The 23,030-nt window shown below is 38.3% G+C and overlaps 1 protein-coding gene across 2 annotated transcripts; it reads right to left on the bottom strand.

Moving 5' to 3' along the window:
• Nucleotides 1-3,997: 3,997 nt before the first annotated feature.
• Nucleotides 3,998-18,439, bottom strand: TMBIM4 (transmembrane BAX inhibitor motif containing 4). 2 transcript variants are annotated; one of them, XM_052639512.1, is made up of 8 exons: nucleotides 18,257-18,405; nucleotides 17,175-17,346; nucleotides 12,289-12,397; nucleotides 11,211-11,316; nucleotides 9,012-9,045; nucleotides 7,009-7,126; nucleotides 4,725-4,770; nucleotides 3,998-4,213 (listed from the first exon to the last, which is right to left on the bottom strand). In XM_052639512.1, the coding sequence occupies exons 2-8, from the start codon at nucleotides 17,209-17,211 to the stop codon at nucleotides 4,007-4,009; spliced, it is 657 nt and encodes a 218-aa protein (XP_052495472.1). In that variant the 5' UTR covers nucleotides 17,212-17,346; nucleotides 18,257-18,405; the 3' UTR covers nucleotides 3,998-4,006. The 2 variants fall into 2 exon arrangements, with proteins under 2 accessions (XP_052495472.1, XP_052495471.1); XM_052639511.1 differs by lacking the exon at nucleotides 17,175-17,346 and having other exon boundaries at nucleotides 18,257-18,439.
• Nucleotides 18,440-23,030: the final 4,591 nt, after the last annotated feature.

The raw sequence follows: 23,030 nt of genomic DNA, 5'->3' as shown, positions 1-23,030 counted from the left end.
TGCAAAAAAGCAAAATGGCCATCTGAGGAGGCCTTACCAGTAGCCGTGAAAAGAAGGGAAGTGAAAAGCAAAGGAGAAAAGGAAAGATATGCCCATTTGAATGCAGAGTGCCAAAGAATAGCAAGGAGAAATAAGAAAGCCTTCCTCAGTGATCAATGCAAAGAAATAGAGGAAAACAATAGAATGGGAAAGACCAGAGATCTCTTCAAGAAAACTAGAGATACCAAGGGAACATTTCATGCAAAGATGGGCTCAATAAAGGACAGAAATGGTAGGGACCTAACAGAAGCAGAAGATATTAAGAGGTGGCAAGAATACACAGAACTGTACAAAAAAGATCTTCACGACCAAGATAATCATGATGGTGTGATCACTCACCTAGAGCCAGACATCCTGGAATGTGAAGTCAAGTGGGCCTTAGAAAGCATCACTACGAACAAAGCTAGTGGAGGTGATGGAATTCCAGTTGAGCTGTTTCAAATCCTCAAAGATGACGCTGTGAAGGTGCTGCACTCAATATGCCAGCAAATTTGGAAAACTCAGCAGTGGCCACAGGACTGGAAAAGGTCAGTGTTCATTCCAATCCCAAAGAAAGGCAATGCCAAAGAATGCTCAAACTACCACACAACTGCACTCATCTCACACGCTGGTCAAGTAATGCTTAAAATTCTCCAAGCCAGGCTTCAGCAATACATGAACCATGACCTTCCAGATGTTCAAGCTGGTTTTAGAAAAGGCAGAGGAACCAGAGATCAAATTGCCAACATCCACTGGATCATGGAAAAAGTGAAGAGAGTTCCAGAAAAACAACTATTTCTGCTTTATTGACTATGCCAAAGCCTTTGACTGTATGGTTCACAATAAACTGTGGAAAATTCTGAGAGATGGGAATTCCAGACCACCTGACCTGTCTCTTGAGAAACTGCTATGCAGGTCAGGAAGCAACAGTTACAACTGGACATGGAACAACAGACTGGTTCCAAATAGGAAAAGAAGTACGTCAAGGCTGTATATTGTCACCCTGCTTATTTAACTTCTATGCAGAGTACATCTTGAGAAACGCGGGGCTGGAAGAAGCACAAGCTGGAATCAAGACTGCCGGGAGAAATATCAATAACCTCAGATATGCAGATGACACCACCCTTAATGCCGAAAGTGAAGAACTAAAGAGCCTCTTGATGAAAGTGAAAGAGGAGAGTGAAAAAGTTGGCTTAAAACTCATCATTCAGACAACTAAGATCATGGCATCTGGTCCCATCACTTCATGGCAAATAGATGGGGAACAGTGGAAACAATCGCTGACTTTATTTTTCTGGGCTCCAAAATCATTGCAGATGGTGATTGCAGCCATGATTAAAAGATACTTACTCCTTGGAAGGAAAGTTATGACCAACCTAGATAGCATATTCAAAAGCAGAGAATTTACTTTGCCAACAAAGGTCTGTCTAGTCAAGGCTATGGTTTTCCCAGTAGTCATGTATGGATGTGAGAGCTGGACTATAAAGCAAGCTAAGCACTGAAGAATCAATGCTTTTGAACTGTGGTGTTGGAGAAGATTCTTGAGAGTCCCTTGGACTGCAAGGAGATCCAACCAGTCCATCCTAAAGGAGATCAGTCCTGGGTGTTCATTGGAAGGACTGATGTTGAAGCTGAAACTCCAATACTTTAGCCACCTGATGTGAAGAGCTGACTCATTTGAAAGACCCTGATGCTGGGAAAGATTGAGTGCAGGAGGAAATGGGGACGACAGAGGATGAGATGGTTGGATGGCATCACCGACTTGATGGACATGGGTTTGGGTAGACTCTGAGAGTTGGTGATGGACAGGGAGGCCTGGCATGCTGCAGTTCATGGAGTCACAAAGAGTTGGACACAACTGAGCGACTGAACTGAACTGATGGTTGTTTTTACAAAATATAACTACACCAGTTGTTAAAACTGTTATTCCTGAACCAAACAATGATTTGCTGGGTAAAAAGAAAAAAGATGACCTTGTTACAGAGTGAAGAAAATGGTATTGTTAGAGAGTGAAGTCAGTCAGAAAAACAAGTATCATATTTTAATACATATATATGCAATCTATATGGTACTGGTACTGCTGAACCTATCAGCAGGGCAGGAATAAAGATGCACACATAGAGAATGCACTTGTGGAAACAATGGGGAAAGAGAGGGTGGGATGAATTGAGAGTAGTGCTGACATACACACTCCCATGTGTAAAAGAGATAGCTAGTAGGAAGCTGCTGTGTAACACGGGGAGCTCAGCTCAGTGCTCTGTGATGACCTACAGGGGTGGGAGGGAGGCTCAAGAGGGAGGGGATATATATATATATATATATATAGTTATAGAAACCAACACAACATTGTAAAACAATTATCCTCCAATTAAAAATAAAAACGGACAACAAAAAATAAAAAATAAAACCGGTATTGTTTTACATTTTTAAAATGTCATTATCTGCATTTGCTTATTTATTATCTTTAGTCACAATTCAGTACATTCTCCCTTTGGACCGACAATAACAATAATAACAGCAGCTGACATTAATAAACACTTAGTTTATATGACATACTCATCTCACTTAATCCTTACAACAATCAATTAAGAAGGCGATGTTTTTCCTATTATAAAGATGAGGTAAAGACCTAAGGAAGGAAGGATAAATAACGTGCCAAAGGTCAAATCACCAGGTGATTACACAGTAAGAATTCCAATCTAGATTCTCTTACCTACGATGCTATGTTAACTTGAGTATAGCATTATGCAACTGGATATTCAATAATTAATTGATAGTGATGGGAGTCAAATTTACATCTAAAACTCAGCAAAGGCTGTATCCATATACTACTAGTTTATTTCAGTTTAGTAGCTGGGAAACAATGCTTAGTGAGTGTTACAGGCTGAGTTGTACCCGCTGAAAATTCAGATAATAAAGTCTGTCTGAATCTATTTGGGCAGCCAAAACAAAACACTATAGAGACTGGGTGGTTTATAAACAACAAAAATTTACTTCTCACAGTTCTAAAGGCTGGGAAGTCCAAGATCAAGGTGCAGGCATATTCAGTGTCTAGTTTAAAGGTCCTCTTCCTGGTTCATAGACTGTCTTTTCATCATTAGCTCATGTAGCAGAAAGGGTAAGGGGTGTCTGTGGGCTCTTTTATAAAAAGAGCACTAATCCCACTTGTGAGAACTCCATCCTCATGACCTAAGCACATCCCAAAAGCCCTGCCTCCTCATAGCATCCCAGGGGGCATTAGGGTTCAACAAATTTTTTAGTGAATGCAAACATTTACGACCAGGGCAAAGTCCCAATTCCTGGTACCTCAGAATGTGACTGTATTTGGAGACAGAATCTTTATTGAGGTCATTAAAGTAAAATGAAGTCATTAGGGTGAGCCCTAGTCCTATATGACTGGTATCCTTACAAGAAGAGGAAATCTGAATACAGACAAGTACAGAGAGAAGTCCATGTAAAGACACATGGAGATGACCATCATTCAGGCAAGAGAGAGACCTCAGAAGAAATCAACCCTACCTTGACCTCACACTTCCAACCTCCAAAACTTTAGAAAATAAATTTCTGTTTAATCCATGCAATCGGTGGTACTTTGTTATGAATGAATAGCAAATGAATGCTGTCAGGAATTTGCTAAAGTTATATTGGTCACTGGTATACTGCTATAATTTTTAAATGAAACCTGTACTTTAAAAACTAAGAACATTAACTTTTATGTCAAAATACCTGACTTAAGCACACTTTTAATTTTTAATGCATCATACTGTAATGAAAAGTAATTAACATTTTAATATAATTTTATTGTAATACTGAATAATTCCCTGTAATTTATCTTTCATACTTTTTCCTTTCTAAGTAAGATTAAAATCTAGTCAAAGGAGATTTATACTTTATAATACACAGCATACAAATAAGATCTTAAAAGTATTTAACAATTATATCTCAAACTTTATTACTTAATGAATCAGTTTCTATATACTGCTTTCAATCACTTTTTATTAACTGCTTCCAAAACCCGTAACAGGTGCAAGAAGAGATTGATGATATCCAAGTAGAGGTTGATGGCAGCTAATACATACTCTTCAGGTGACAGCCTGTGCATCAGTGAGTGTGTGTCATAGATGATGAATCCGCAGAAAAGAAGGGCTCCCCCAGCAGCCAAGACCAACTCCACTGTCTCACTGTAAAAAAACAACTAAAGGCAAGAGATTACTGTAATAGTTTTGTATTTAAAGAACAGCATTAAGAATACTTAAGTTACTTATACTCTACATACATACTTAATAATTCTGTACAACTTTGAATACAAATGTTAAAAGTAGAAAAGGGCAGGGCAGGTCCACTTGTGTTGGATGAATGGGTGAAGGGAGTAACCAATGAATATCCTCTTTTCTATTAAATTACCCACCTGACTTTGGACAGTACCATTCCAAACATAAATTATTTAAAATCTATTTCTTACTCAGAATTACATGTGCCACTTGAAGATTAGCATTGCAAGTGAGGACCTCTTTCTATTTCATTTAACTCATTTGTTCATCTTTCTTTCAACCAATACATAAGACCTTGATTTTTAAAATATCATTTAAAAATCATTCTACATACAAATGTTCCAGATAATTATAACCAAGTGTCCTACCATAACATGTCTCTTATAGCTTTTTGAGATTATTTATATTTCAAGTTACCATTCTAAAACAACTTACCCTCAAGATTCCTGACAAACACAAAATCCACAAACCAGCAAACAGTCTATAAAAACAAAAATTTTAATAATTTAGAATACTGTTCCTAACCAAAAACCTTTGTAAACTCATTTAGCATTTTCTGAATAAATAAATCCATCCTGATATTTGGTAAAGAATCACTGAAATGTAAGAATTCCTAAATGTACAATGAATATTATAGAATACCCAGAAATTGAAAGAACAGCTATCTATTCAACATTTGCTTTTATGGTGTATGAAACTAATTAAGAGTATGATTTTTAAAGTTTTCAATTGGAATATAAAGAAAATATTGACATAAGCAAAATATCATTAGAAATATCATTTAATTCAGAGCTATAAAACTTCTTAAAAATATATAAATTTACCAATGAAGCACAATTGCATCTTTAACCAAATAACAAATTATTCTGTGAACACGCATATCCATTAGAGTTCCCAATGTACACTGTTTTATTCTGATGTATTAGAGAACTTAATTTATGCACATAAGTTTGCCACTGCTATAATTTTATGAGTTATCAGTCATTATATATAAAATAAAATTATATATTATATATGTAAGATATAATTATATGACAAGGACATCTAGGAAGTCAGTCCTATTATCTTATGAGACTTGGAAGCCTGAGTATACATCTGCTGCCTCAGGCCACAAGAAGTACACTGAACAAATTTATGCTCCCTCCTTAAATAAAAATGAGACAAATATACCAAACAACAGTTTTCAAACAACAAGCAGCACAGGACAATGACTCCTGAGATAAGGGAAACAAAGAAGGTGAGCTCTACAAATGACCCAGCTAGAGTTCCCAGGCAACAGTGCAGGGATAGGAATCCATATGCAGCTTTGTGGTTTCCTTGAGTTGAAGAGATGAGAATTCAGAGGTGAGAGAAGCTAAAGTGGTAGACTCTGAAGGTCCAAGTTCTAGAGAAAAAAAGAGTTATACAGAGAGTTCTGGTGGCATGCAGAGGGTTCTCCTCCAGTCTTTAGCTGAGTACTTATCAATGCATATTTGTGAGGAAGTACCAAAGTCTGGAGAAAGAACCACCAGAGAGAACCAGGCAGAAAAATCCTCAGACACACTAAAGCCAGGAATAGTTTTGATTCACACCAGCCAGAGTGGAAAGACCTGAGACATGGGGCTTTGAGTAATCCTCAGAAGGATACTATCTCAAGAATGGGGCCAAATTAGCCCTAAACTAAAAGCTGTTCTGAATCCAGCTAACAGAGCTTAAAAACAAACCTCAAAAGATTCAGACAATTTCCAAAGAACTTAATTGCTTCCTAGAAGAACAGAACCTAACACATATGCAAAACAGGAAGCAAAAAAAAAATTTATATATATATGTGTGTGTGTGTGTATATATATATATATATATATATAGCTTCTCCTTAAATTAAACTCCATTCTAATACAACTGTTTATGGATCCTGCAGAATTGTCAGTATTGGCTGACCAATTAATATTTTATCCCAGTAAAGACTTCTGATAATCTGGTTGTTGTTCAATTGCTAAGTCATGTCCAACTCCTTGTGACCCCATAGACTGCAGCACACCATACCTCCCAGTCCCTTCACTATCTCCACTATCTGGAGTACCAGGAAAAAAGAGGGAGGAAAGAAAGTTTTACAAGACTAGACTGCTTGTTAATTTTTAATGCTTTAACAGGAAAAAAGAACAGAAAATGTTTGGGTGATTATATGCCAAAAGAAAGCCATTGTGAGCTTAGGAAAGATTCTATGCATTCTTACCAAGGTGAGGGCAACACAGTACCATTATCCTAATATAAAAAGGGTCATTCCTTATATTAGCTTGAAGAAGGGATACAGGTCAAACAGGATACAGGATCAAAAAGATTTAAAGTTCATGCAGGCTTCTCTAGCACCTGGGTCACAATTACCTTGCTTTTGCCACAAAGATGTGGATGGTAACATTTCTAACAGTTAATGTTAAGATCTAAATAATTCAGGTAAATTTCATACCATTTATAAAGCATGCAAGCCTATAGCCTCTCTAGAAAGCTTAAATTTCAGGGCATTCACTTCCCTTTCAATATAGAGGCAAAGCAAAAAACTCAAAGCTACTTTCCATCTCCTATCATGTATGCTTCAGGAGAGTAAGGCCCTAGTACCCAAAGGGAGGACTTCTCATTACCTCCATTTTTAAAGTATCCAAAGCTAACAGTATAGCACCTCTCTCAAAACTAGCTAGTATTAAAGATACCTATCTATCATAGCCATGATAAATATATCACTTACCCTGCTCCAAATTTGCTGAAATCTCTCTTAGACTGTAAAGTATATACAGTCAAACCAAGAAATACTGCACAAGTCAGTATGAAAGCTTGCAGGACAACATACACATCATAGAAGGTAACTGTAAAATTACAAAACACTGATTAAAAATACATATAAACAATATAAAAGCTTTTTTTTCTGTCATATAATAGAAATGCCTTATTTTGTCCTATACTACTTGCCAATAAAAACAATTATGAAAAGATTCCTTATTCAGTCTTCAACTCTTGTACGGTAAAACCACACCCATAGTGCAGTAAGCAGGCTCCAAAATATACAACATAAGGAGATCACATCATTATGAAGTTAAAGAAATGGCTAGAAGACAATACACAGCTAGCTGGTTTAGGAGTTTAGGGAATATGGTGAAATGATTTTCACCCATTTCTATCCCAGCTACAGTTTATCACCATTTGTGGTGACTGTCAACTATGGCTTAAACAATCAATAGTGATGGTTCTGGGTCCTGTGGCTGGTTGGGAAATCCTAGGCAAGAAAAATATTGAGGCTGTCTGGGGCTGTCTGCCATTCACCAGCACTGTAGGGAATAGAAACCAACCACGAATTGCTTTATATCCAAGTCTGCATTATCCTGGAGTACATTATTGGGGTTTGCTGGATATATATCGAATTTACTTCAGAAATTTTAGAATGACCATCTAGACTGACTATAGCTATTGTAATAAAACTGCTCAACATTTTACAGAATACTGAATTATAACCTCTTTAAAGGTAATTGAGTGTTTTGAACTCAAATCCATTTAAGTAATTTTTAATTTGAGGGGGATAAATTATCGAAGTTCCTTCTGTTCCTAAGTAGTTAGACTTTTATTTTTCCCATACAGGGTTAAGAAGATGAATGCAGAAAAGATAAAACATGAAATCACTTTTCCTGCTTCTCAGAAATTTCAGTGTAAGTTCAGGTGGATTCCATCTCTCTCCAACATCCTTTACAAATGGTGGGTGCCAGAGAGGACAGAGATAGACTTAATAACATAGTAGTAAGTAATAGATAATAACACTAATAATAAGTATTAATAATACTTCCTTTCCATGTTGAGAAATTTCAACCCTATTTAGTTTGGTGGTTATTATTTATTTATATTCTGATTCTTTCATAAAAAGAAGAGATGAATTACCAAAAAACATATAGACAAAACAAAACCTAGCATGAAAAAGTTAAAAACAGTAATGACAAACTAAGAAGAGATAAATACATTAACAATAAGGACCACAATTTACTGCTATTGACAGTAACAGTAAATTCTGATCTTTTTTGGTACCCCAGATAAATAATTTTGAAACAATCAGAATTTTTATTGTTAATCACAAAATTTTTTACTTGAGATATTATTATATAGGGTACATCAAATAATTATAACAGATACTTCCTTTTAAATATTATATATATTTAACACAAAATACAAAAGAGAAATGACTATATGAGGATGTAATAAGGTACAGTTAAGTGCAGGCAATTTGAGATAAAGAGCTCTTGTGATGAAAGAGCATGGTTCCAAACATGTTAGTTCTTTTAAGATCCCTTTAAACAAGGAAAAAGATTAGCTATAGTTGTCTTTTTTTATGTTTGGCTGCGCTATGCAGCATGTGAGATTTTTAGTTCCCTGACCAGGGATTGAACCCATATCCTCTGCAGTGGAAGGGCGGAGTGATGAACCACTGGATTGCCAGGGAAGTATCTGATGTTGTCTTGTTGGATAAACAAAATGAATATTGTTCTCTGTTCCTATTGTTTTCCTAATTCTTTTCAACTTCCTCTAAACTCAGCTAAACTATAAAAACATTTACTTTTTGCTTATATTTTAGGAATTCTTCATTCTATTCCACATTTTTTAATATGACATTACATAATGTTAAGCTTTAGCCTCAAACACTTTTTTACCCAAAAGATTTATCCACTTTAAAAAGTTACTGTAATATACAGAAACACAATTATGGCTTACCAACGAAGGCCACAGTCAGAGATTCCAACAGTGTCTAAGAAAAAGAGACTGAAATTACATAGATGCATGTAAAATTTATACTGTTAAGTACATGTTCTGATTTCCAGGAATTCAAGGTGATTTCATACCCATGATCTCATTTTAGCTTCAGAGCAGCCTTTTGAAGTACATGGGACATATAATAAGCCCACCATAATAAAAATGAAACCTCAATGTATTAAATGAAAATATTTAGATTCTTTTCTTTTTTTGACTGTGCTGCACAGTTTGTGGTATCTTAGTTCCCCAACCACAGGACAACAGGGTATTTCCATGAGAACAGATTCCAACTGTGATACCATTACTCCTTAAACTCAACTAGATTTTTCATATCTCTAACAGGGAGATTCTAGAAGTAATATAGAAAATTCTATTTTTCTCACTTTTTATAATGTAAATAAAGTTGAAACTGCAAATCACATGCATATTTTAAAAACCTCACTACCTCACACAAAAAAACATGGAAAGAATATAATATTTAGACAGTACTTTGGAGTGGCAGGACTGGTCTCCTTTAGGATGGACTGGCTGGATCTCCTTACAGTCCAAGGGACTCTCAAGAGTCTTCTCCAACACCACAGATCAAAAGCATCAATTCTTCGGCGCTCAGCTTTCTTCACAGTCCAACTCTCACATCCATACATGACCACTGGAAAAACCATAGCCTTGACTAGACGGACCTTAGTCGGCAAAGTAATGTCTCTGCTTTTCAATATGCTGTCTATGTTGGTCCTAACTTTCCTTCTAAGGAGTAAGCGTCTTTTAATTTCATGGCTGCAATCACCATCTGCAGTGATTTTGGAGCCCAAAAAAATAGTCTGCCACTGTTTCCCCATCTATTTCCCATGAAGTGATGGGACCAGATGCCATATCTTAGTTTTCTGAATGTTGAGCTTTAAGCCAACTTTTTCACTCTTCACTTTCACTTTCATCAAGAGGCTTTTTAGTTCCTCTTCACTTTCTGCCATAAGGGTGGTGTCATCTGCACATCTGAGGTTATTGATATTTCTCCTGGCAATCTTGATTCCAGCTTGTGCTTCTTCCAGCCCAGCGTTTCTCATGATGTACTGTGCCTATAAGTTAAATAAGCAGGGTGACAAGATACAGCCTTGACGTACTCCTTTTCCTGTTTGGAACCAGTCTGTCGTTGACGTACTCCTTTTCCTATTTGGAACCAGTCTGTCGTTCCATGTCCAGTTCTACCAGTCCTGGGTGTTCACTGGAAGGACTGATGCTGAGGCTGAAACTCCAAAGCTTTAGCCACCTCATGCGAAGAGTTGACTCATTGGAAAAGACCCTGATGTTGGGAAGGATTGGGGGCAGGAGGAGAAGGGGACGACAGAGGATGAGGTGGCTGGATGGCATCACCGACTCGACATTGAGTTTGGTTGAACTCCGGGAGTTGGTGATGGACAGGGAGGCCTGGCATGCTGCGATTCATGGGATCGCAAAGAGTTGGACACGACTGAGTGACTGAACTGAACTTGGTGTGGCAGAGTCTTGAAACTGTCTCCCAATATTCTTTTTTTCTTTCTTGGTAACAGAATTTTGCCTAAACATATACCCATTCAGATTAAGCATTATGTTTTCAGCTTCCCTTGCAGCTCGATCTGCAAGAATCTAGATCTAAAAGCTAGAATATAGTGTGACTATATTCTAGTCAATAGAATATGAATAGAGAGAATATAACTCTGAGAAGCAAAGAGGTTCGCTCTCTCCTTTCTCTTTTCATTTTTTAAATAGATAGAATGCAGGTATGGTAGTAAGCTATCTTATTCAATGCAACTTTAGAAATGTCTGAACTATAGCAGTGTCTGGGCCCCTACAACTTCACTAAACAGTCATTCAGATTTTCATATGAAAGAGACATAAGCTGTCTTGTTTAAGCCATGTCAAAAGTAGCTGAACTCATATCCTAAATAAGAGTTAGGGATACTGAGCTTCATCCTCAAGCTTCTTTCCCCTTAATTACATCTTTGTTTTATTTGCTTACTCTAGTTAGATTTTATCTGATAGACAATTATCATAAAGGTAATGCCTTGATTTTTTAAAAAACTCATTAATTTGGTTCTGCTATTGTTACATATATATATGCATTCAAATAAATAAATTAAAAATTCAGGAATAAATGTTAAGGGAACACATTGTCAAAGTACTTACAAATCCAAAAAGCAGGTATAGGTTAAGGGGATGCTTATGTCTGTTTACAGTCAAGGCTAAAATCAAACCCAAGGATCCAAGGGTCAACACCAAAATTAAGGCAGGACTGAAAGACAAAGAATTAAAAGCATTCTCAACTTAAAAAATACCATAAATAACATCCAATTTAATAATAAAATTTCTCTGTGTGTTCATGAAAGTATAGGAAAAAAAAATTTGGAAGGACCTAAACCAACTGACCAAAGAAATTATTTTTCCATGGGGAAAATTTGAGGACTGTGAGATGGGAAGGAGCAGGAAGACAAAGAATCTTTCCCACAATGAATGTGGAAAATGTAACCTTTTTACTTCATGAATTTCTATTATATTGAATAATTTTTTCAATTAGCATACTGCCTTTTTTAAAAACTAAAACTCAAAAAAGAAAAACTATTAAATAATAAGCAAATTTTATACCTAACTACTTTTTTAGGGCATTTACTATATAGCTGTAACTTACAGAATTTACTCCAAATAGCAAACTAATAGTTCAAGATTCCCCTTTTGTAAAGGGAAGATAGAAATTATCTACTTCTAAGAAAATATTCATTCTTTACTTTCCCTTTTCTTTAATATAAAGTCTGTATTACTCTTACCCATGGAAATAATTATTTTGGAGGTCAAATCTTAAACAAATTAGCGAAGAACCATATGGAACTCCTCTGAAAGGTTTTCAGTGAAATTTTCCTAGCTGTGAACTAACACTAAGGTAAATTTAACTTTTCAAGCACTGTCTTGGGCTTTGGGGACAGGGCATAAGTCTAATAAAGATACACACAAAAAATTACATTCAATAAAAATTCTTAATGGAAATGAGGGGTTAACTCTATGAAACCAAGCTAAAAAGGTTAGTGGTAAATACCATATTGTAGATTATTTTTCTTGTAAAAATTTATTTACAGGAGTTAATTAATCTTTTTTACATTCTAACCTCAAAAGTTAATAGAAAAAAAAAACAAAACACTATCTTTGCTCATCTTATGCCCTTTGAGTCACATGCAGTGGCTGAAAATGATTCAGAATCAGGTCATTACCTTACCTTTCATGCACAAATGTCCGTATAGAATCAAAGTATAAAAAAATCGCCGATGTCACAGTAGTTAAGAGAACTTGCAGAGAAAGGATGCTGTAGACTTTTCTTAGAAAGGCTGAAAGAGGAAAAAGTTACACATGACTATTTTCTTAAGCATTTATCAGAGTATAGCAAGATCAGGTTTCTTCTTAGACACATTAAATTACTATGTAAGTTCTTTCTTAATCTTAATCCAAATATCACAACTGTAACTAAAACTTTAAAAAGCCTCCTAGAAAATAAAAAATTTTGTTAACTATACTCCAGGAAGCATGAGCTTAAAAAAATTAAGTTAATGGGCCAGAATACAAACGTTTCCATCAAAATAAAACGAAACCATCAAATCCATATTTGTGCAACATACAACAAAGCAAAGGATTAAAACCAGAACATGTTTTAAATAATGAAGCTATCCTGAAAGTGAAAAGCAGGAATAAAAAGCATATGGTTAGATATAAAATTTAAAAAGAAATTTTAATTTCCAAGCAGTGCAAATGTTTCCCTAAAATGAAACTTCTCCATAAAAGGCAAATAATATATAAACTTACTTTCACTCACCTATTTTTATTTCTCACTTCTAGTACCTTTGCCTCTAGTTTCTATATAAGAAATTCTTACTTTCAAAATACTTTATTACCAACATCCATAAATCAACTCCAAAGCGCAATCATCTAAAAATATTTATAGACGTCTTCTGATACATAGAAGACTTCCCAGGTGGCGCTAGTGGTAAAGGACACACCTGCTAATGCAGGAGATTAAAAGACATGGGTTCGATCCCTGAGTCAGGAATCTCCTGCAGAAGGGCATGACAACCCACTCCAGTATTCTTGCCTGCAGAATGCCAGACAGAGGAGACTGGTGGGCTACAGTCCATAGGGTCACAAAGAGTTCCTCATATTCCTGAAGGACCCTAAACAGACTTCTAAGCACTTTATTTTATAGTGATGTCTACTTGTCCTTCACTATTAGACTATGAAGACTCAAGAGCTCCCTAATAATAGGATAATAATATTCATTTTAAGCTTCCCATTTTAGGACACAACTCAGCATTAGTCCCTAGCACTCTGCCAGGGGATGGCACAGAATATTGTTTAATCGCTAATTCTGGTACAACTTTCTGTGACCCTGTGGACTACAGCCTGCCAGGCCCCTCTGTCTGTGGGCTTTTACAAACAAGAATACTGGAGTGGGTTGCCATTTCCCTCTCCAGGGGATTGTCCCAACCCAGGGATCAAACTCACATCTCATGCATCTCCTGCATTGGCAGGCAGATTCTTTACCTCTGAGCCATCTGGGAAGCCCTTGGCACAGAATAAATACTCATTAAATTTTATTTGCTTTTAAATAAACTTATATTGAACTAATGAAAAGTAAATTTTGCCAGTCAGAGAAAAGGTGTTATTCTGACACAATAATGGAGCCACATAATTTCCATAGAGCACTGTTCTTAGGCAACACCACCACTGTGGAATGATTTTTACCCAACAAAAGATGTGATACTGTCTCTTGACTCTCATGACAATATGCAGGCAATAAATGTTCTCTTTGAAAAAAATTCCTACTAAAGACCTCATTCCTCAAGGAATGATGAAGTGCTTTGATGGCATATCTGCCAAATATCAAGTAGTAAAATAATATTTTGTAAGAATAAGAGAATCTTCATAAATACTAAAGATTTAATCCTTAAAGGCCCTCCCATTACATCTTTTTTAAAATATAAGATTATCTGTTTATTTTTTGGTTGTGCTGGGTGTACAGTGCTGCAAGGGCTTTTCTCTATTTGCAGTGAGTGGGGGCTACTCTCTAGTTGCATGGGCTTCTCACTGCGGTGGCCACTCTCTAGGGCACACGGGCTTCAGGAGCTGTGGCTCCTGGGCTCTAGGGCACAGGCTCAAGAGTTGTGGCGCAGAGGCTTTAGTTGCTCCTCAGCATGTGGGATCTTCCAGGATCAGGATCAAACTGGTGTCCTCTGCATTTCAACATGGACTTTCAACCACTGGATGCCCAGGGAAGTCCTCTATAGTCTTTAAAAATAGAATTTAAATCAAATCCTACAAAAAGTAACATTTGACACCCATTTTGAATAACTAATATAAAAAGTGGCAAAAGATATACATACACACCCACAGAAAAAAATAAAAGATCTGATAAGAAAACAAGTCAAACTGCAATCTTTCAGTTGTTGTTGTTTTGGGGTTTTTTGTGTTTTTTTTTGAGTCCTATTTCTGCCTTTCTACTTTTCTGCTTTCTACTTCTACTTCTCCCCTTTCTACTCAAACTTGACAGGCTGAAACATGAACTTTTCATTTCTCCCCAATCTGTAACCAGCACCAGTCTCCCCCAAGCCAAAAATGTAGGAGTCACCTGATTCCCCTCTCTTTTTCCAATCCATCAAAAACTACTGTACCTTCTACTTGCAGAGTCATCCACCTCTTTGGTCTCCTTTGCTACATTTCCAGTCAGTCTTATGATCTAGCACCTGCACTGTTACAGCAGCCTTCTAATTGGTCTGCATGCTTTCACTGGTCCCACCTATAGTCCCACAGCTGTTGACAGTTCTCTTTTTGTAAAGTCATCCATATCATGTGACTCCCTGCTTAAATACTTTTAATGGTTTCCCTTCTGCTTACAATAAATTTTTGAAGTTTTTATGGGGCTTACAGGCCCTACATGACATGTGCATGCGTGCTCAGTCATGTCCGCCTCTTTGTGACCCCATAGACTGCAGCCCACCAGGCTCCTCTGTCCGTGGGCTTTCTCAGAAAAGAATTCTGGAGTGGGTTGCCATTTCCTTCTCCAGAGGACCTTTTGGACCCAGGGCTTGAACCTGTACCTCCTGTATCTCCTGCACTGGCAGATGGATTCTTTACCACTGAGCCAACTGGGAAGCCCGTGATTATCATAACTAGGTCATAAAAGACACGGTAGCTTCCTTAATGATCTCTCCTGGGTTGCATGCTCTTGAGAAGTCAGCTACCACGCCATGATGCTCAAGCAGCCAATGGAGAAGGTCACATGGCAAGGAATTAACACCATGTATCAATATCCGCATGAGTGGGGTTTCCAGGAAGCAGATCTTCAACCCTGTCAAGTCTTCAGCTGACTACAGTCCCAGCCCACACCTTGAGTGGACTCTCCTATGACACCCTGAGCCAGAACCACTTAGCTACACCTCTCCCAGATTTCTGATTCTCAGAAACTGTGTGAATAACTGTTGTTTTAAGCTTCTAAAATTTGGAATAATTTTTAATAAAGCAATAGATAATGAATACAACCTAGCTAGCTCCTTCTCAACAACACAACTGCCATCTCCTTTAAAAGTTCTTTCCTTGACCATTCCTTAACTAAAATAGCTACTAAGCTACTATTCTAGGCTCTAGTGTCTATTTCATCACTGTTTCTTTTTTCAGAGACTTTAACACTGCTAGTAGTCTATTTATTTGCTTAACTCTTTAGGGTATATCTCCCTTACCACTCCACACAAATAATAAATTTAGAGGACTCAAATATTATCTGATTACTGCTATATCCTTAATATCAGCAGGGAGCCCAATAAAGTTGTATAAACAAAAGAAAAATGTTCACCTTCACTAACCTGGCTAAAAAAATGTAGATTAAAACAAGATTACATTTTTTACCCACAACAAGAGGCAGTAAACTATGGCTAAGGGCCAAACCCAGCACATCACCTGATTTTATAAGTAAAGTTTTCCTGGGCACAGTCACAGCCATTTCTGTGTCCTCTATAGCTTCTTTTCTTGCCTGGATAACTCCACGGACAGAGGGGCCTGGCAAGCTAAATCCATGGGGTTGCAAAGAGTCAGACACAACTGAGTGACTAATTGTAATTGTATAGCTTCTTTTGCATGACAATAGCAGAATTTTGTAACTGTGCCACAGAGTCCTTTATTATGACTCCACAAAGCTGAAAATATTTACTATCTGGCTCTTTGGAGAAAGTGTTTGCTAATCCCTGATCTACCATACTGCCAGATACTAAGAAGTTTGATGATCTCAGTGCCGGTGAGAGTGCAGTAAAAGGTACCCTCATGTATTGTTTGCTGGAGAGTCAACAGGTGCAGTCTCTCTGGGTAGCTGACGACATCAAATTTTAAATGCACATATTCTTTGGACCTATAATTTCACTGCTAAAAATTTATAGAACAATAATAGGAGAAATTCACAACCATATGGAAGAATGGCCCCTAAAGCTCTATTTGAAGGAGTAAAAAGAATGAAAAGTAACAATCTAAATACCCATCAAGAAAGGATGATTAAATAAATTATGGAACATACATATTATAGATGATCACCACAGTTAAAAATAATAATGATAAAGCTATAAATATATGTACTGCTATTTTTCAATATGATACATTAAATAAAAATACAAAGTTGCAGAAATGTAAAATAATCATAACATTGTGCTTCTGAGTATAAAACAGTATGTCTTAGTGTTTCAAAAATACACATATAGTAGACTGCTAAAACAGACTAGTTTAGCAGACTATGTATATTATATCTGTAACAACTAATTATATAAACTAACTTAATGGTACTATAAAAGTGCTCAAGGTAGAGACTGTACTCAGCTTTCATTCTCACATCATTTTTCTGTAGCTTCATAATTTGTTGTTTTCTACCAATAAGCCTTGGCTATTTAAATATATAATATTCCAAAAGTATTTTCCAGAAGACGTACGTATTACATTTTCAAAACAACCCCATTTTCCTTCATGTAAAAGCAGTGAGGAAATAAGTTTTGGAAGTCACAGTTGCTCCCCTTAAGACACTGGTTAGATCAGCAGGTTAATTTGCTTAAAAAATAGAGGTGGGGCATTTCTGTTTACCTTTTAATTCGTAAAAATTTTTGAGACCAGATACCATTTTAAACTATAGACGCAGTCAGCTTAGTCACAGGTCCAATGACCATGACGCAGGGTTCCTTCCTGGTAATTTCTTGATAGGTGTGTGTGTCTTTTGTTCTACTGAGATCACACTGGGTGAATTCCTGGATGGGAGCTGTTACCAAGAAAGGAGCCATGATTATAATTTTCTAGGCTACAGTCCATGGGGTCGCAAAAACTCGGACACGACTGAGCGACTTCACTTTCACTTTCCTTTCAAATATATATCTAAAGCTGAGAATTTTCAGCCCCACACCCTATTCTCCTGAGAAGAAGGGCTGAAAATGGAGGTAATGATCAATCACGCCTTCATGAGGAAGCCACCATTAAACCCCAGGAGTACGGGGTATGCAGGGCTTCCAGATGGGCGAACACAGCCTCATACCAGGACACAGAAACTGCAGACAGACGAGGACATAGAATCAGCCCTTATATCAAAAACATAGCCTGCAATGCAGGAGACCTGGGTTCGACCCCTGGGTCAGGAAGATCCCCTGGAGAAGGAAATGGCAACCCTCTCCAGTACTCTTGCCTGGAAAATCCCCATGGTCAGAGAAGCCTGGTAGGCTACAGTCCATGGGATCACAGAGTTGGACAAGGCTGAGCGACTTCACTTTCATTTTCCTTTCAGATATACATCACAATGATCATATAATAAACTTACTTTCACGGAAAAAAATAACCCAAGTTTCTCTTAACTGAAAGATGCCAAATTCAAGCTAGTGAGGTTTTCAACCCCTTCTCCACTGAAGACGATAGAATGGACTCAGTTTCAGGTCTCTGGGCGTACCGCTGGGGAACCACCTCGCCTCTGCCTCTGAGCCCATGCGGAGAGAGAAAGCTCTTCTTCTCAGCCAGGGGGCCGGAAGGAGGAGGGAAGGCTGCCCTCTGAACCCAAGAGACCGGCGGTATCCCCAGGGCCTGGTCGCGGAGAATGCTCGCCTCAGAAGCCGAAAACCAGCCCCCAGAGGCCGGCGACGCCGCGGGGCCGCCAAGGGCGGGCCGGGAGGGACCCGGCGACGTACCCATTCGGATGTGCACGCTGGCGGAGGCCACGCAGCTGCCATAGTTGAAGTCGTCCTCGATGGAGGAGCAGGGGTAGCGGGGGTCAAGGTCCGCCATGTCCGCACAGCAACCCCCCCAAGCCCCCCGCGGAGCTAAGTTAACGACGCCACCACAACGGCCTCCAGGCCACTTCCTGAGGAAGCGATCCAGCCCCAACTAGCCGAGCGGCCGCGCCCGAGCCAAGCCCCAACCAATCGATGAGGTCGCCTCGAACGTTCAGTTAGTTCAGTTCCCTTCAGTTGCTCAGTCGTCTCCGACTGTTTGCGACCCCATGGACTGCAGCACGCCAGGTCTCCCTGTCCATCACCAACTCCCGGAGTTTACCCAAACCCATGTCCATTGAGTCGGTGATGCCATCCAAACATTTCATCCTCTGTCGTCCCCTTCTCCTCCTGCCCTCAATCTTTCCCAGCATCAGGATCTTTTCCAACGAATCAGTTCTTTGCATCAGGTGGCCAAAGTACTGGAGTTTCAGCTTCAACATCAGTCCTTTCAATGAATATTCAGGACTGATTTCCTTTAGGATGGACTGGTTGGACCTCCTTGCAGTCCAAGGGACTCTCAAGAGTCTTCTCCAACACGACAGTTCAAAAGCATCAGTTCTTCAGAGCTCAGCTTTCTTTGTAGTCCAACTCTCACATCCATACATGACGACTGGAAAAACCATAGCTTTGACTAGACGGACCTTTGTTGGCAAAGTAATGTCTCTGCTTTTTTAAAATGCTTCAGTTAGGCTGGAAAAAGGAGTTTGCTTCAGGATAGGGCGGGAGAGAAAATGAGTTACATTTTCAGTGTCATGTGAAGTGAAAGCTTTCTCAGATTTTCCTCCACAAGTTTCTTAAATCCTTTGACCAGGAGAAGTTGCTAAAAGTGATAAAAATGAAGTCCCCTTTCATCCTTCCGTTCAACAAATACCCATCTCATTCTTTCTTGTTGTTGTTTAGTTGCTCTTTGCGACCCCATGGACTGTAGCCTGCCAGGCTCCTCTGTTCATGGGATTTCCCAGGCAAGAATACCAGAGTGGGTTGCAATTTCCTTCTCCAGGGGATCTTCCCCACCCAGGAATGGCTCAAACCCGTGTCTCCTGCATTGGCAGGTTGATTCTTTACCATTGAGCCACCAGGGAAGCCCCCATCTCATTCATTTACTCTGGCAATAATCACACTGAGGAGACACTTTTCATTAAATTATTATTTTAAAAAAATATTTATTTATTTGGCAGCACTGGGTCCTAGTTGCGGCATGTGAACTCGTGGTTTCAGCATGTGAGAGCTAGTTCCCTGACCAGGGATCAAACCCAGGCCCTCTGCATTGGAAGTTCAGAATCTTCACCATTGGACCACCATGGAAGTCCCTGCATTATTTTTATTGAAGTACAGTTGGTTTTAATTATACTACTTTCAATGATGGGCTTCTCTTGTGGCTCAACTGCTAAAGAATCTACCTGCAGTGTGGGACACCTGGGTTCAATCCCTGGGTTGGGAGATCTCCTGGAGAAGGGAAAGGCTACCCACTCCAGTAGTATGACCTGGAGAATTCCTATGGGCTATACAGTCGCAAAGAGTCGGACACGACTGAGTGACCTTCACTTCACTTTCAATAATAATCCCTAAAATTATCAATCACTTTCTAAAAACCCAGCTTTCTGAATAAGATAATGCTTAATACTGGCAGACATGTGCAGAGCCAACCAGAAAAGAGTGGAGTAATATAGGTAGGTTCCCAAGGCACCAACATCTGCAAAGCAGTAAGGGCACAAGGGGCAAAGCTCAGTTGGAGTAAGGGCACAGATAGCAAAGAATGAGGCACAATAAAGGCCAGATCACTGTATGCCAAATGTAGAATTTTGGAGAGAGTCATGACCATAGGCAGGGAAGAGGGGATGTTGCGCTCTACTAAAGAAAGAAATGATGGTGGCAAACACGATGGATCAAAGTGAATATTCATGGTATTGCTGCTATTCCACTACAAAAACAACCTGTAGATATACCCAGAGTAAAATCCCAGGATCCCCTGGATTTTTTTTTTAACAAATTTACTTTGATCCCATGGACAGAGGAGCCTGGTGAGCTATAGTCCATGGGGTTGCAAAAGAGTCGGACATGACTGAGCTACTAACACTTTACTTTGATCCACCTACATTTGCCATCCTCACTTTAACCATAACACTCAAAAGACTTAGCAAGTAGAACTCAGCATAGTCGTGGAATTGTCTATTCTGAAATTAAATTCTTAAACTTGACTTTATTGGAAGCTTTTGTCTAAAGAACTAACCTTTTTTTCATAATGACAAGCAAAAAGCTTATCTTTTTATGGTTTTATAAACATTTCAAAAACACATTACTCATTTTACTATCAGGTCATAATAGGATTTAGTATATAGAACTAACCAGATTGGACTGGGAATCCACTGTCTTATTGACTAAAAGTAGCATTTGATCTCCTACCTCTTGCCAATTGCAAAAAAAGGAAATTTCAGATGGATTTGGGACCTAAATGTGAAAGACAAAACAATAAGGCTTTGAGAAGATGATATATAGGAGAATATCTTTATGATCTGAGTAAAGAAAAGATTTCTGAAACCATGTATAAACTAGCAGTTAACCCCAAAGGAGAAGATTGACAAACTATATTAAAATGAAGAACTTTATAGTAGTCAAAGTATACTATAAGAGAATAAAAAGGAAGTCATAGAATGGGAGAAGATATTTACTACCCATGGAATGCACATGATGCTCCTTTCCAGAATATAAAAACAATTGTTACAAATCAAGAAATAAAAGAGAGAAAGAAATAGAAATAGTCAATAGAAAATAGACAATCAATAGAAAATAGACGCATGCACAATGACTAATAAACGTATAAAGATGCTTATCCTCACAACCATAATTTTTTTTTCCTTTCAGTCCATCCTTATCTGTAAGCAGAAGGTAGAGAGTGAAATACATAAGCATGTTCAGTTCAGTTCAGTCGCTCAGTTGTGTCCAACTCTTTGCGACCCCATGAACACGCCAGGCCTCCCTGTCCATTACCAACTCCCAGAGTCTACCCAAACCCATGTCAGTGATGCCATCCAACCATCTCATCCTCTGTCGTCCCCTTCTCCTTCTGCCCTCAATCTTTCCCAGCATCAGGGTCTTTTCAAATGAGTCAGTTCTTCACATCAGGTGGCCAAAGTACTGGAGTTTCAGCTTCAACATCAGTCCTTCCAATGAACACTCAGGACTGATCTCCTTTAGGATGGACTCCTTGCAGTCCAAGGGACTCTCAAGAGTCTTCTCCAACACCACAGCTCAAAAGCATCAATTCTTCGGTGCTCAGCTTTCTTCAAAGTCCAACTCTCACATCCATACATGACCACTGGAAAAACCAAAGCCTTGACTAGATGGACATTTGTTGGCAAAGTAATGTCTCTGCTTTTTAATATGCTCTCTAGGTTGGTCATAGCTTTCCTTCCAAGGAGTAAGCATGTTTTAGTTTCATGGCTGCAGTCACCATCTGCAGTGATTTTGGAGCCCCCCAAAATAAAGTCAGCCATTGTTTCCACTGTTTCCCCATCTATTTGCCATGAAGTGATGGGACCAGATGCCATGATCTTCGTTTTCTGAATGTTGAGCTTTAAGCCAACTTTTTCACTCTCCTCTTTCACTTTCATCAAGAGGCTCTTTAGTTCTTCTTCACTTTCTGCCATAAGGGTGGTGTCATCTGCATGTAGAAGCTATGAAATACAAATTATGTAATTTTGGTTATTTCTCATATCAGTTTGCATTTAAAACTGGCTTTGCACAATATAAAGATAAGTGGTAGGGACTTCCCTGGTGGTCCAGTGGTTAAGAATCTGCCTGCCAACGCAGGAGACACAGGTTCAAGAGGCAAGTAAGCTCCCGTGTGCCACAACAGCTGAAGTCCATACCCTATAGCCCTTGTTTGGCAACAAGAGAAGCCACTGCAATGAGAAGCCCAAGCTCCCACACAGCAACTAGAGAGTAGCCCCTGCTCACCAAAACTGGAAAAAGCCTGCTCACAGCCATGAAGACCTCATAAAAAGAAATAATAATAATCATAAAAATTCTTTAAAAAAAAATCAATAGTAGAATTTATGCTAATAGCTTTAAATGATATCTTTACTTAAAATTACATTAAATAGCAAGTTAAAAAATCATGGCAAGTCAAGAAACTGCAAAAGAAACGAAAAAGCTTTGTGTTTTAGCACTTTTAATGGGACTTCTCCCTGCATTTGAAACAAGGGGTCCCACACGTTTATTCTGCACTGGGCCCCACATATTATGTCGCTGGCTTTGCGAGTGCCACTGTAAACAGAGAAACCGCTTTGGAAAACTGCCAGTGTCTACCAAGGCTGAACACACACAACAAGGTCTATGACTCAGCAATTCCACTCTGAGGTGGAGTACACACCCAACAGAAAAGCATGCATAGATTTGCAGAAGATGTCCAAAAATACACATAACAGCATTATTCATAATAGAGCATAACTACAAACAACCCAACCATCCACTATTAGTAAAATGAATAAAATATTGTGGCATATTCATATAATTGCATGGTCTCTATAATGAAAATTTAAAAATCACTATTATTTGCAACATGAATGAACTTCACAAACATAAAGTTAAGCAAAAGAAACCAAATACAAAAGAATATATACTATGAGATTCTATGTAAAGTTAAAAAGCAAGCAAGAATAATCCATGGTCTTAAGACATCAGGAAATTA

Source organism: Budorcas taxicolor, chromosome 5 (genome assembly GCF_023091745.1).
Source record: "Budorcas taxicolor isolate Tak-1 chromosome 5, Takin1.1, whole genome shotgun sequence".
Lineage (NCBI taxonomy): Eukaryota > Metazoa > Chordata > Mammalia > Artiodactyla > Bovidae > Budorcas > Budorcas taxicolor.
Note: the sequence above shows the minus strand (reverse complement) of the source record. Positions and strands in the feature narration are given on the sequence as shown.